General features: G+C 48.4%; 3 protein-coding genes across 3 annotated transcripts; all 3 read right to left on the bottom strand.

Moving 5' to 3' along the window:
* Positions 1 to 85: 85 nt before the first annotated feature.
* On the bottom strand, positions 86 to 3,662 carry ARB_05231 (cytochrome P450 oxidoreductase OrdA-like, putative; the record flags this gene model as incomplete). The annotated part of the gene is made up of 8 exons (XM_003016891.1): positions 86 to 961; positions 1,020 to 1,178; positions 1,200 to 1,567; positions 1,630 to 2,607; positions 2,674 to 3,002; positions 3,065 to 3,212; positions 3,283 to 3,489; positions 3,554 to 3,662. The coding sequence occupies 8 exons, from the start codon at positions 3,660 to 3,662 to the stop codon at positions 86 to 88; spliced, it is 3,174 nt and encodes a 1,057-aa protein (XP_003016937.1).
* A 1,347-nt stretch (positions 3,663 to 5,009) lies between these two features.
* On the bottom strand, positions 5,010 to 8,318 carry ARB_05230 (uncharacterized protein; the record flags this gene model as incomplete). The annotated part of the gene is made up of 2 exons (XM_003016890.1): positions 5,010 to 7,817; positions 7,890 to 8,318. 2 exons carry the CDS (start codon positions 8,316 to 8,318, stop codon positions 5,010 to 5,012), a joined length of 3,237 nt encoding a protein of 1,078 aa, XP_003016936.1.
* A 345-nt stretch (positions 8,319 to 8,663) lies between these two features.
* ARB_05229 (uncharacterized protein) lies at positions 8,664 to 11,776 on the bottom strand (the record flags this gene model as incomplete). The annotated part of the gene is made up of 5 exons (XM_003016889.1): positions 8,664 to 8,771; positions 8,830 to 10,554; positions 10,615 to 11,078; positions 11,139 to 11,345; positions 11,503 to 11,776. The coding sequence occupies 5 exons, from the start codon at positions 11,774 to 11,776 to the stop codon at positions 8,664 to 8,666; spliced, it is 2,778 nt and encodes a 925-aa protein (XP_003016935.1).
* Between the last annotated feature and the right edge of the window lie 313 nt (positions 11,777 to 12,089).

The raw sequence follows: 12,089 nt of genomic DNA, 5'->3' as shown, positions 1-12,089 counted from the left end.
ATGCTGAAATGCTAAAGTAGCGAGATGTCGCGATTTAGAGCGGACGACATCCCCGGCCGGATAGTATAGATATATCCAGCCAGCGTTATGCGAAGACGTCCGAGGAAAACCGGTCGCTCTTGATATCCTGGAACCAGCGCTCTACCTCTTCGTCCGTCTTTGGCTTGCCAACAGAAGCGCAATAGTCCTGGAATATCTTCTTCACGGTAGATGCGATGCCTTCTCCAACCCTGCTAGTGCCGCAAACATACAGCTTTGCTCCCTGGTCAAAGACCTTTCTCATCTCACCTCTTTCCTCCCACAGCCTGTCTTGGACGTATCGACAGTGCTTGCTTTGCTCACTTGCTGCGGAAAATGCATAAAACACCGTCACTACGCCGTCAGTCTCCCATTTCTGAAGCTCATCCTTGAACAGAGCGTCTCTTTCGGGATGTCTGCATCCGATGAAAAGGTACGCGGGGGCCACTTTTCGGCCCGCTTGGATCTGGATGGCTCTCTCTTGAACAAAACCGTGGAAAGGGGCAAGGCCAGTCCCGGCACAGAACATCATGAGAGGTGTATTTTCGGTGTCCTTGGGAGGGTGGAAGTTGCCATGGCTTGGCTTCACGGCAACATGGATCCTATCGCCCTCCTGGACTTTGGAGAGGAAGTTGGATGCCACACCAAGGAACCGCTTTGAATCGGCAACCCGAGACGGCGCATCGAGAACTGACCAAGTAATAGACGCAACTGTTGGGTCTGCCAAGGGCGAGGAGGAAATTGAATATTGGCGAATGCGCATTGGTGGCAGCATTGCAAGGAAGTCTCCAAGAGGCAGCTCGGCTGTTGGATATTCCTCGAGAAGATCCAACGGAGAGCGGCATTTCTTCAAAATCTCGTTTTCAAATCCTTCCTTTGAAAGAGCAAGGACTTCCTCACGGACCTTCTCATCCGATATACTGGAAGCGATTCGAGCAACGTTCTACTCGAAAAACAGTGAGCCAACTGTAATAGAACCATGAATCACTTCCAAAACATACCTTTCTCGTCGCTGGTTGGCCCAGCTCGACATATGCACTCAATACATCCATTGCAGAAACAGGGTGACCCGTTGGCAAGGTAGTATTAGCACCAACCTTGATTGTCAACATTGCGTCCCACGGGAGGTTGTAACGGTTCAGGGCTCGTCGGATATTCCTCTAGTCGTTTATAGGAAGTACGGCAAGATAATCCCCAGACTTGTACGACATCCCGGTAGGAAGCGTTAAAATAAGGTGCCTCTTCTCTGGTTCTCCGGGTGCAGTCAGTACTTTATTACTGATGACAGTTGCTTCTCTCACGTCCTGACGGAGGGTAGACTTCCGAGCATCTGTATCGATGTCAACTTCCACGGTACCCTCTTCGGCAGGGTCAACGTCGCCGCCGATAGAGGACCAAAGCTGCTCGTCTTGCCATTTATCGAAGTGGTTGAAGATATCCCCATCTGCTACGTCCCCAAGGCCAACATCAGCGACTCTAGTCGCACCGCACCTCTTGAACTCTGCATCCAGGAGTTTTGGTATTCTGTGAAACGTCGAGGTCCAATCATCTACAAACGTAAGCAACCGGTTGGATGCATAGATAGACAAATTGAGGGATTGGTATACATACGATTCCCGCAGCCATAAACTGCGTATTTCACTCCGGTCATTGCACCACTCCCGAGCCCTTGGATCCACTCGACAAAATGTGCGGCATTGTCTGGTGGCTGCCCTTCATAACTGGACGATATGACGATCACTGGCTGATCCTTGGGTACTTTGTCAACACCCGAATCCAAGGGGCCAACTTGTGCACTATAGCCTCTGCTCGAGGCATCTCTAGCCAAGTTCTGTGCCAGCGCCTCACAAGTTCCTGCATTTGAGCCGTAAAGTATTGTCATGGGTTTCTTTGCCGGTCCAACAGAGGAGATGCCGGCTGCCCTGTCCTTCTCTCCGGCCTTAGCTTCTGCCTCTATATTCACATGAAGCATCTTCTCCAGCTGAACAGGGTCAACGTTGTGTCTTAGCGTCGCGCGCATAAAAAAGTCCTTGGGCTTAATCGTAAGTGTCTGTTTTATCTGCAGCTGGTAGCTTGGGTCGTCAAATCGCAGGTTGAAGTTCTGGAGGAGCATTACAGCAGTTAAGATGGTCTCCTGCCATGCAAATGGCCTTCCAATACATCCACGTACACCATTACCAAAAGGTTTCCAGGAATTTTTAGGGAGCTTAGCAAAAGGTTCATCCAGCATCCTTTCTGGCCTGAAGAGGTTGGCATCGTCTCCATACACTGTTGGGTCACGATGGATTTGAGGGATGACGCAAACAATTGCCTGGCCCTTTTTAATTTCATACTTCCCCTTGCCAAGGTAAATAGGATCCTCCTGACCGTCTGGCCGGGGCTGCATTTGGATAGCAATTGCAGAAGGTGAAAGTCTGAGAGTTTCACGCATACAAGCCTCTATGTAAGGCAACTTCGACATATGCTCGACAGTAATAGGTCCACGGCCCACGACTTCATCCACCTGACGCTGCGCAGCTTGGTACGCTGATGGATGTTTCAAGAGATAATAAAACAAAAACGACAAAAGGCCGCTGGTTGTCTCGTGGCCTATAAGATCAATTAGCGATGCAAAGTCAGCGAAAGCGTAAGATCAGGAACAAGGTATCAGCTAACCAGCAATCAAGAAGGTTATCATATTGTTCATGATACTATCTTCGGTCATATGTTCTCCGGTTCTAGCATCCTTCCCCTTGAGCATGGCATTGAGCAGGTCCTTTTTGTCGTTGGGGTTGGCTTTCCGATCCGCAACCAGGTCCCCGGCGACCTTTTTCATCAGCTCAATATCGGCATCATATTGTTGTTGTGCTGAGTGCATAAAGTATTGAACAACAGCTGGCCGACTTGCTCTGGCTCCAGACTCGGCCAAGAACCCAACCATGGCGTGAACAAAGGGGTGCATATCCTCATGATAGAATGAGTTGAATCGGGTCCCCATGGCACATCTATGTCATCCATCAGCAAGCAAGCTCACAAGTGGTCGAGCTAAGAGTAATGCCAGACTTACAGGGCGATAGAGTCAAGAGTCAGCCGCGTGAAATCATCTGTGACATGTATCTTCTCGTTGGGACCAAACCGCGCCCATTTAATCACTAGCTGTGATGCAATATCATGCATCTCATCGAACATGGCCCGAATTGATGATGGGCCAAACGCTTACCCCCTTACATCAGCAAAGCTGCCTCGAATCAACGAACATCACCCCATCGCTCATCCGCTACTTACCTGGCATCAAAACACGATGTGCAATCTCCCAGTTGTGTTCCCCCGGGTGAGCTGTGAAGAGCCCGTCTTGGACTCCGTTTCTGATCTGGGCCAGACTGCCAGCGACGAGTTTCGAGAATCGCTTCTCATTGCAGACCTCATCCATCAAGGACTGAGTGGTGATGAAGATCTTCTCCTCACCACCCAGGGTAAGCTTGAAGATTGGTCCTTCACACCATCTTGTCAGAACGCCCTTCTCTCAGAACATCTCTTTGAAATCACCAAGACGCACCATATGTATCTGTGAGGTTCCCAAAGGTGGTAAAGGAGTTTACAAGATCAAGGTTATAAGCATTCCCGACAATGGGCAACGGTGCCGGCCCAGGAATCGGTTCAGACATGTTGTCCAATATTTCCTCTGTAACTAACTAGCTATCCAGCCAAAGACTTTGGAAGAGTTAGACCCAGCCCTGGGTCTTGAGAATATATTTATATTATATTATTGTCTCGAACAAGAGACCAAGGAGCAGCATCATGGCCCGCTGCGGGCAGGAAATGCCTTTTGACGTCAGCTGCCATTGAGCCAGACATGATTGGCCCTGGGCGGTTTCTTCTCAATATTGATCCATGCTGAGCCAGGTCTTTGCAGTCGGTCTTTCCGATCAAACGGTCGCAGCCCTGCCAGCCCTACCAATAGGGTCTACCGGAAGCCGTAGCCGAGAGAGCGGTCTGCCGGTCTCCGAAGGCCCAGAAGAAAGGGTTGATAGATATTGATATCATGGCAGTGCAGTCGAGATGAAAAATAGCAACGGGACACCTCTTAGAGACACCAGAGCCGAGGCACAAGTCAGGTGATTGGAGTTTTACCTAATAAGGGGCAATACAGTAGTATTATTCTCTGGGCGGCCGGCTGGGTGGAAAGCCAACAGAGTGTCAACAATAATATCTCAGGGCTTTCCGCGCATGGCAATTAATGCTCTTCATCCGTTGGTCCTCCGAGGATGTCAAACACTTCATCTCCGAGGCATGGAGATATTTTATGACTTTTTATGAATGGTTGCATAACTTTGCATAACTAGTTGTGTTTTGTGCGTATCCACCGTATTGCTGTCGCGCTAATTTGAGTATTAAATACCGTAATGGTCGTGACTTTAATACGTCTTAGTCATCCATTTTTTAGCCTCAAGCGTGCAGGTTTTGGTTATTTTCACTACAGAGCCAGTTTGGTTGACCAGGCAGCATTTGATATTATCCAGAAATATACCCGACAAAAGGTTTCAGGGGACGGCTGTTTCCCTGTTTCCTAGCTCACCATGCCCGGAAAGACAAGGCCAATTGAAAAGTTTGCACAGGCGGCTGCAAAATGCTCTGCCGAGGTGAGATCATGTCCTGGATGATAGCGTGAAAGCCCCGTGCTTACCATGTTGAGTCAGGCAACGGTGTATGGCAAGTGTATCCTGGCCGATTACACTGCTGTATCGAAGGATATGTGTGCTAAAGAGTTTATGAAGCTGAAGGATTGCTACCTGGTACGTGTTTGTTCCCCGGTTACATCGGGCTATGCTAATCGCTGATACAGGCCGCTGCAAAGAGACGATAAAGCCTCTAATTTCACGCCATCAGATTAAACCCAGCGGACTACAATAATAGTTCGAGAGCGAGTAGACCAGGAAAATACGTCTAATATTGTATCTAAACAGCCACACTATGGGGAAGCACAGTGCCTTTTTTTTTTTTTTTTTTTTTTTTTATAGCTTAACAAGTCGAAGCAGGAACATAGCCTTTTGAACTTCTTGAACTTCCTCCATGATCACATCTTCTTCAGCATCAGGGATCTTCCCTTCGACCTCAGTAACGACGTGTTTATCCATGGGCCGTCGAAGTGCTTTTTCAAGAGCCTTGGCTTGCCTGTCGAACACCCCTTCAATTCCAATGTCATCAGGATCAGACAGAACACGATATTCCATCCCAACGTCATCCGTTACTTGCAGGCCAGCCTTCTTTCTGAGGCGCTGGACTCTGTTGACAATCTCTCGCGCAATCCCTTCGTCTGCAAGGTCTGGGTACAAGGCTGCATCCAAGATGGTAAGGACGTCGTCATCAGTGTTGGTTTCCAGTTCAGAGGAGCCTTCGTCTCGCTTTAATCCTCGCTTCACAACAAGGTCACCCGCTACTAGTTCGATGCCGTCGACTAGTATCTTCCCAGTCTCAACGTATTTCTTCACGTCGTCACTAGAGAGTGACGGCAGGGCTTTCTTAACTTTCTGCACGTCCTTCTTCAACTTCTTGCCGAGAACTGGCCAGTCAGCATCAACGCTATACTGGACGTTATATTTAGCTTCATCGGATGAGAGGATCAGGTCGCGGATGTTGAGTTCCTCCACAATGTATGACTCTAGTGAGCGGACATCGTCGAGGTATTCTTGGTCCTTGTGAATAACAACAAGGGACTTCAGAGGACACTTCAAACCGATGGTGCGGCGCTCACGAGAAACTCTACCAAGCTCTATCACCTTCTGCATTCGCCCGACTTGTCTCTCAATTGTCTCATTGAATAGTTCCTCTCGAACTTCTGGGAAGGGAAGGAAGTGTACTGATCGACTATCTTCTCCTCGGAGCTTCTCAGGAATATGTGGTAGGAGGCGAAGATAGATGGTGTCGGTGATGAAAGGCGTGAAGGGGGCTAGTCCACGAACTAATGTGTAGAGGACTTCAAAAAGGGTGTTGAGGGCATGCAGTGTATCGTCCAATCCAAGTTCACCCTTTAGGCGTCTTCGGTTGAATCGGATATACCAGTTAGTTGTGTTGTCAATGAGTTCAAGTAATCTTGGAACCACCGTGTAGAGTCGGTAACCGGCCATCTCCTCGTTTACAAACTTGAGCAAGCTTTGACAGCTGGCCAGGATCCAGCGATCCATGACGTTGGTGTTAGTGGACTCCGCTTTAGGATCAAACATGTAGTCAACATTTTCAACCTTCTTCAACAGTGCAACCTGGCCTTCAAAGAACTTGTAGCTGTTCCACAGTGGCAGGAGAACCTTGGAAACAATTTCCTTGACGCCCGACTCCTTGAACCTCAATGGCTCCGCGCGGACCACTGGCGAGTTGATGAGGTATAGTCGAAGCGGATCAGAGCCGTACCGATCCATCACTAAGCCTGGATCCGGGTAGTTCTTTAGACGCTTTGACATCTTCTTCCCATCCTCAGCGAGGACAATTCCATTGACAACACAGTTTTTGAATGGCAGCTTTCCGAAAAGGTGTACGCCCAAAACTGCAAGGGTATAGAACCATCCACGAGTCTGGTCAAGACCCTCGGCGATGAAGTCACCTGGGAACTTGTCCTCAAAACGCTCTTTGTCTTTAAACGGATAATGCTGTGAGGCATATGGCATGCTTCCGGACTCAAACCAGCAATCAAACACCTCCTCCACGCGACGGAGCACGCCCTTTCCTTTCTTACTAGGAATGGTGATGTGGTCAATCTTGTCACGATGGAGGTCGGTCAATTCACCGGTATAACCACTCAGCTCCTTTAGTTCCTGCACACTTCCGACAGCAACGATCTCTTCGAAATCCTCACTCGCCCAGAGCGGGATAGGTGTACCCCAATAACGATTTCGAGAAATATTCCAATCCCTTGCGTTTGCTATCCAGCTTGCAAAGCGTTTCTCCTTGACGAAAGACGGAACCCAGTATGACTGTTCAATAGACTCCAGCAAAGCGGGAATAACGGGTGTGACCTTGACAAACCAAGAAGGAACTGCTCTATAAATCAAAGGGGTATCAGATCTCCAGCAGAAAGGATAACTATGGGTAATCTGGCTATCAACAACTACTCGGCCTGTGCCTTTCAAGTGTTTGATAATCGCCTTGTCAGCCTCTTTGACATGCATGCCAGCAAAGTCCCTGACTTCTTTGGTGAATCGACCCCTTTCATCTACAGGGTTTGGAGGCAGCCTGTCCCCGCTAATGACGCCGGATTTCATAGCAACGTTGTAATCCTCTTCACCGAACGCGGGAGCCTGGTGGACGATTCCAACACCACTATCGGCGGTAACATAAGACGCAGTGAGTACGCGGAATCCATGATCCTTGAACTTGTCGTAGAAGTAGTCAAAGAGGGGCTCGTATTTCCATCCTTCCATATCAGAACCCTTGACACGTTCCAGTATCTTGAACTTTGCCTTCTTGGGGTTCTTGTAAAGTGTCCCCAGAAGAGCCTCCAAAATGTAATAGTTCTTGCCTGAGGCCTCATCGTGAATCTTGATATATTCAAAATCCGGATGAACTGCAAGTCCAACATGGGACGGAAGGGTCCACGGCGTGGTCGTCCAAGCCAGAAGGCAAGTCTGGGGGTCATCAAGGAGTGGGAATGAAACGACAACGGCCGGATCTTGAACGTCCTTGTAGTTTTGCTGAGCCTCGAAGTTACTCAACGGGGTGTTAAGTGCGGTCGAATAGGGCATGACTCTATATCCACGATATACAACGCCTTTGTCGAATAGCTGTTTCAATATCCACCAGATAGATTCCATAAAGGTGGTGTCCATCGTCTAGACAAGCAAACAAACCGTCAGTAAGGTCATTTTAGCCCACCATCATATCCATGGGAAGAGCGCTCCCACCTTATAATCATTATCAAAATCAATCCAACGACCCAGCCTGTCAATGGTCTGCCTCCACTCTGTAGAAAATCTCATGACAATAGCTTTGCATTCAGCGTTGTAGGCCTCGAGGCCGATCTTCTCAACAGCCTCAGAGCCCGACATTCCCAGCATCTTGTCAATTTCATATTCGATCGGAACGCCGTGCGTATCCCAGCCAAATCTGCGCTCGACATGATAGCCCTTCATCGACCAGTATCGAGGAATAATGTCCTTTATGGTGGAAGCAAGCAAATGCCCGTAGTGGGGTAATCCAGTCGCAAATGGCGGGCCATCGTAGAAGGTGTACTCTTTTTTGCCCTTGGATAACTCGACCTGACGCTCAAAGGCCCCGATCTCCTTCCATCGTTTGAGGATGGCCTCCTCTTCCTTTGGAAAATCGATAGACATGGCGTCGCGAAGATAGTGCTGTGACTCTGCTGCGTGTGAGATGTGTGTGGGGGGCGAGCAGTCGCAGCTAGTTATTTAAGCCCTGCCGGAATTTGTGAGTCAGCGCGGCAAGTGGGAAATTCTGGCCCAAAACCCCCTTTTCGCAGCAGGATTTTGAGCAGCCACATTCACATTGGTGACTCATATGTACAAAGGAACGACTCGGATGAAGAAAGGCAAACAGGAAATAGCTCTAGGAGCAATGTTCAAGAAGAGATAGATGTCAATGGCTAAGAATATATGATTATTTCGTCACTCGTTCCGCAATAAGTCTGATTATCAGATGCACTACCATCCAGCTGGCAATCATTCCGCGTCCCCTTCACCTTCGTCCTCATCATCCTCATCATCCTCGTCCTCGTCTTCATCTTCGTCAATGTCGGATACTTCTTCGCCTAGGGCTTCCAACCGTTTCTAAAACCGGTGTTAGCAACGTTCGATTAGAGAGAAGGATATTGGTTAGATAACCTACCTTGTCTGCTTTCCTCTTTGCTTCAAGGTCGCTGAACACTATCAGCAGATCTTCCAATTCGTTCTGTGCTGATTTGCGAGCGGCTTCGCTCTCCTCACTGGCCTTTTGCAGCTTCTCGGCTCGTTCCCGAGCTTCCTTCAAGCTCTTCTCCAGCATCTTGTTATGCTCCTCCGCCTGCCGCGCCTTTTCCTCTGCTCGTTGGTTCTTTGCTTCTAGATTTGATAGATTTGTCGAGTACTCTTCATGGGCAGTCTGGAGGTCCAGGATGTGGTCCTTGTTAGCCTTATCAAGGCTCGCCTCTAGTTTCTGCACCATTTGCTTCAATTCTGTGACCTCGCTTTCATGCATGTCTCTAAGCTCAGTAGTTCGCCTTTCATGCTCACTAGCAGTTTGCTTTAGTTGGTTATCGAGAGCATGCAGTTGCTCACCATGGTTCCTGACAAGTTCACTCTTGGCCAACGTATGTTGCTCCTCCAATCTAGACAATTCGGCCTGGTGCGTCTTTTTCATTGACTCATTGGCCTGATTAAGCCTATGTAACTCATGGTTGGTAGAATCTTTGGTCCGTTTGTGGTCCATATGCTCCTGGTCTAGCTTACGCTGCAGATCCAACATCTCTGACTCCAGGTTCTGAATAGCCTGAGCTCGCTCTTCAGCCTGAGCTCTCAAGTTGTCCACTAGTTCGCGCGAGATCCCCTTAGGAATTCCATTTGCCAGTACAGGTACTTCCATTCCAGGATCGCGGTCAATAGCCCGAATGAGTCGGCTAAAATTGTCCTTTAGGAAATCCACAAAGGTTTTCTTAAAGAAGATGTCAGGAAGCCCAGAGTCATGTTGCCCCTGGACCGTTTGTGGTAGAACCTCAAAGTCCCGAACCAGTGGGTGCTCGCGAAGTTTTGTGATTTTGTCAATATATTGCTCTCTTCCAAGCCTGCTTATCAGCAATTGATGTAGGGTTGACCGGGGAATAGGGGAGTCCTTTGTTGAAAATTCGTATATAATCCCAAGAAGAACAGCACATAGCCCCGGAAGAAGTGACTCTGGGGAACCCTCTTGTTTGGCTTCTTGGATCAGGCTTTGGATACTGCTTCCCTCACCCAAGAAGTCGTTGACAACGTCTGGGTCTTCAAATAGCCAGCCACAGAGTAAGGTCAAGTATCCAACCGATATTCTCTCGTCATCATTGCGCTGGATACCGGTGATCAAATTACCAGCAATTGCCTGAACACACGTTACCACCTCTTCCCCACTTTCGGCATCGCCCTCAGTAACTTTCATTGCGGCAGCCTTAGCTTCAGAGTCTTCATATATTAGATGAAATAGCAGGACAGAGGCTAGCCATAGCTGGTAAGGATCTTTTGTAGTATCGAAATCTAATGGGCGGATAAGGATAGACAATATGTTTGGAATCTCATCGCCGCCACCTGTGTGGCCGCTTATTGCTCTGTTCAAAAAGTGAAGCTTGATTCCTGAATGATTCGTAAAGAAAGCCTGAATGCAGTCACAAGACGCGAGGCGGGCATCCAGCATGTTTATCGGGCCTTGTTGCAAGGTCAGGCGCAACAATGCTTCTAGAACGTTAAGCCTTTCGACAGTCCGGGCTGGTGCATTTCCATTAACCAGCTTCTGATCCGCCGGTGTAGAAGTTATGGTAACTTCCATATCTGAAAACTTTTCCTGGAGCGTTGCATTGGAACAGATCAAGTCCGAAGCTGCAAGGAGAGCCTTCGCTTGAATGTTAGCTAAACACATTTAAAAATCCTTAACTGGAAATGGGGAACTGACCTTTGATTTGAGAGAAACATCAAATTCTTCATTGAATGCAGCTATAAGCAGTTGTTGCATGGCTCCACTCTGCCAGAAAGCCATCTGGTTTACTGGAGTGCTGATACCGCGCTTGACAAGAAATAGCTGGATAATAGCAAGGATTCCCCAGATATTTTTATTGCGTTGCTCCAGCATCCAGACTGGGAATTCTTCGTCAGGCTTACGATCCTTCATTGCATCTTCCAAAAGCAGGACAAGCTTCCTCACGCAACCTGTCTCCCGGAAAAAAGATTGGTTCGAGGGGTTTAATTGTAAAAGGTTGGCCAGCAAAGCCAAGCAATCCTCTAATGTCCTAGATCCATGCTTCAGAGATCCCTCAGCTTCTATCAAGGAAAATATCCGCTCGAAAGCATTTTCAAAGGCCACAACTTTCTGCAACTCAGCAGAAGACACTGTGAGTGCAATGAGAAGAAGAAGTGCCTCTACAGGAGGTAAAGGTTAGCAGTCCAGAAAGATCTTTGGGCTGATATTCTTATTCGTACCATTACGAGCTGGCTCTCTTGAGTCATCCAATACCGCAGCAATCCTAGATATGCCCAATGGTGCTGTCAATATACATTCCTGCGTTCTCTCCGGGCGAGCTGCCGAAATCTGAGATATTAACTGGAGGGAGTAGAGCCGGGAGTAAAATTCTTTGGTGTCTAGAAGGTCAAGGAGGATTGTAATATTATCTTGTCTCTGTCCATTGCCTTGTCAGCATCTTTATCTTCTGCCAAATTTAATGAGCGACTTGCCTGAGTAAATTCGTCCGCTAGCCATAGTGCTAATTCATCTGATGCTTCCGGCTGTTGACATGAACAATTAGTTTCCCACTTAGTAATGCGAGGCAGCCAATGCAACCCACACTATTCTCCTCTGGAGAAAAAAGCATCAGCAACGTCTCCAGGACCAGCTTGATCGTATCAACGTCCTCAACATCGTTGCGGAGAGAAGTGATCAGTGGCCTCAGGGCCTCGGATGCAACAGACGCAGGATATCCCTTGGCGAAGCTCCGGAGCCCAAGTATAGCTGCCCGGCGATCTTCCAGCAGCGTAGAGCTCTGCAGCCGACTGCTCAGCGTATTTATCGTGTCAGTCGCTGTCTGCCGCGCGGGAGCTTGGGATTCGAGGATGCGAAACATCGTGTGTTATGGAACCGAAACAGCACCATCACCGCCGGTCAATGGGGCCGCACATGCTCACGTAGGGACAAGGAAATGGCTAAAGTAAACTCGGAGCTGGCAGCAGCAAGTCCCACGCCCTCAAACGCTGGCTCTCTTCTATTCTCGCTGTCTCTGCGGCCAGTAACAATATCAATATCAACCTTCAAATCCGCTGCAAGTAGTTTATTTTGCTCCAGATACCTTAGGTAATGCAGATATCACGTGGCCTAGCTATTTTAACTCTGTGGTCATAATTTAGGTTTCGGAAAAATATTCGATATTTTTTTGATCT

The sequence above is a fragment of the Trichophyton benhamiae genome (assembly GCF_000151125.1).
Source record: "Trichophyton benhamiae CBS 112371 chromosome Unknown contig01989.5, whole genome shotgun sequence".
Lineage (NCBI taxonomy): Eukaryota > Fungi > Ascomycota > Eurotiomycetes > Onygenales > Arthrodermataceae > Trichophyton > Trichophyton benhamiae.
Note: the sequence above shows the minus strand (reverse complement) of the source record. Positions and strands in the feature narration are given on the sequence as shown.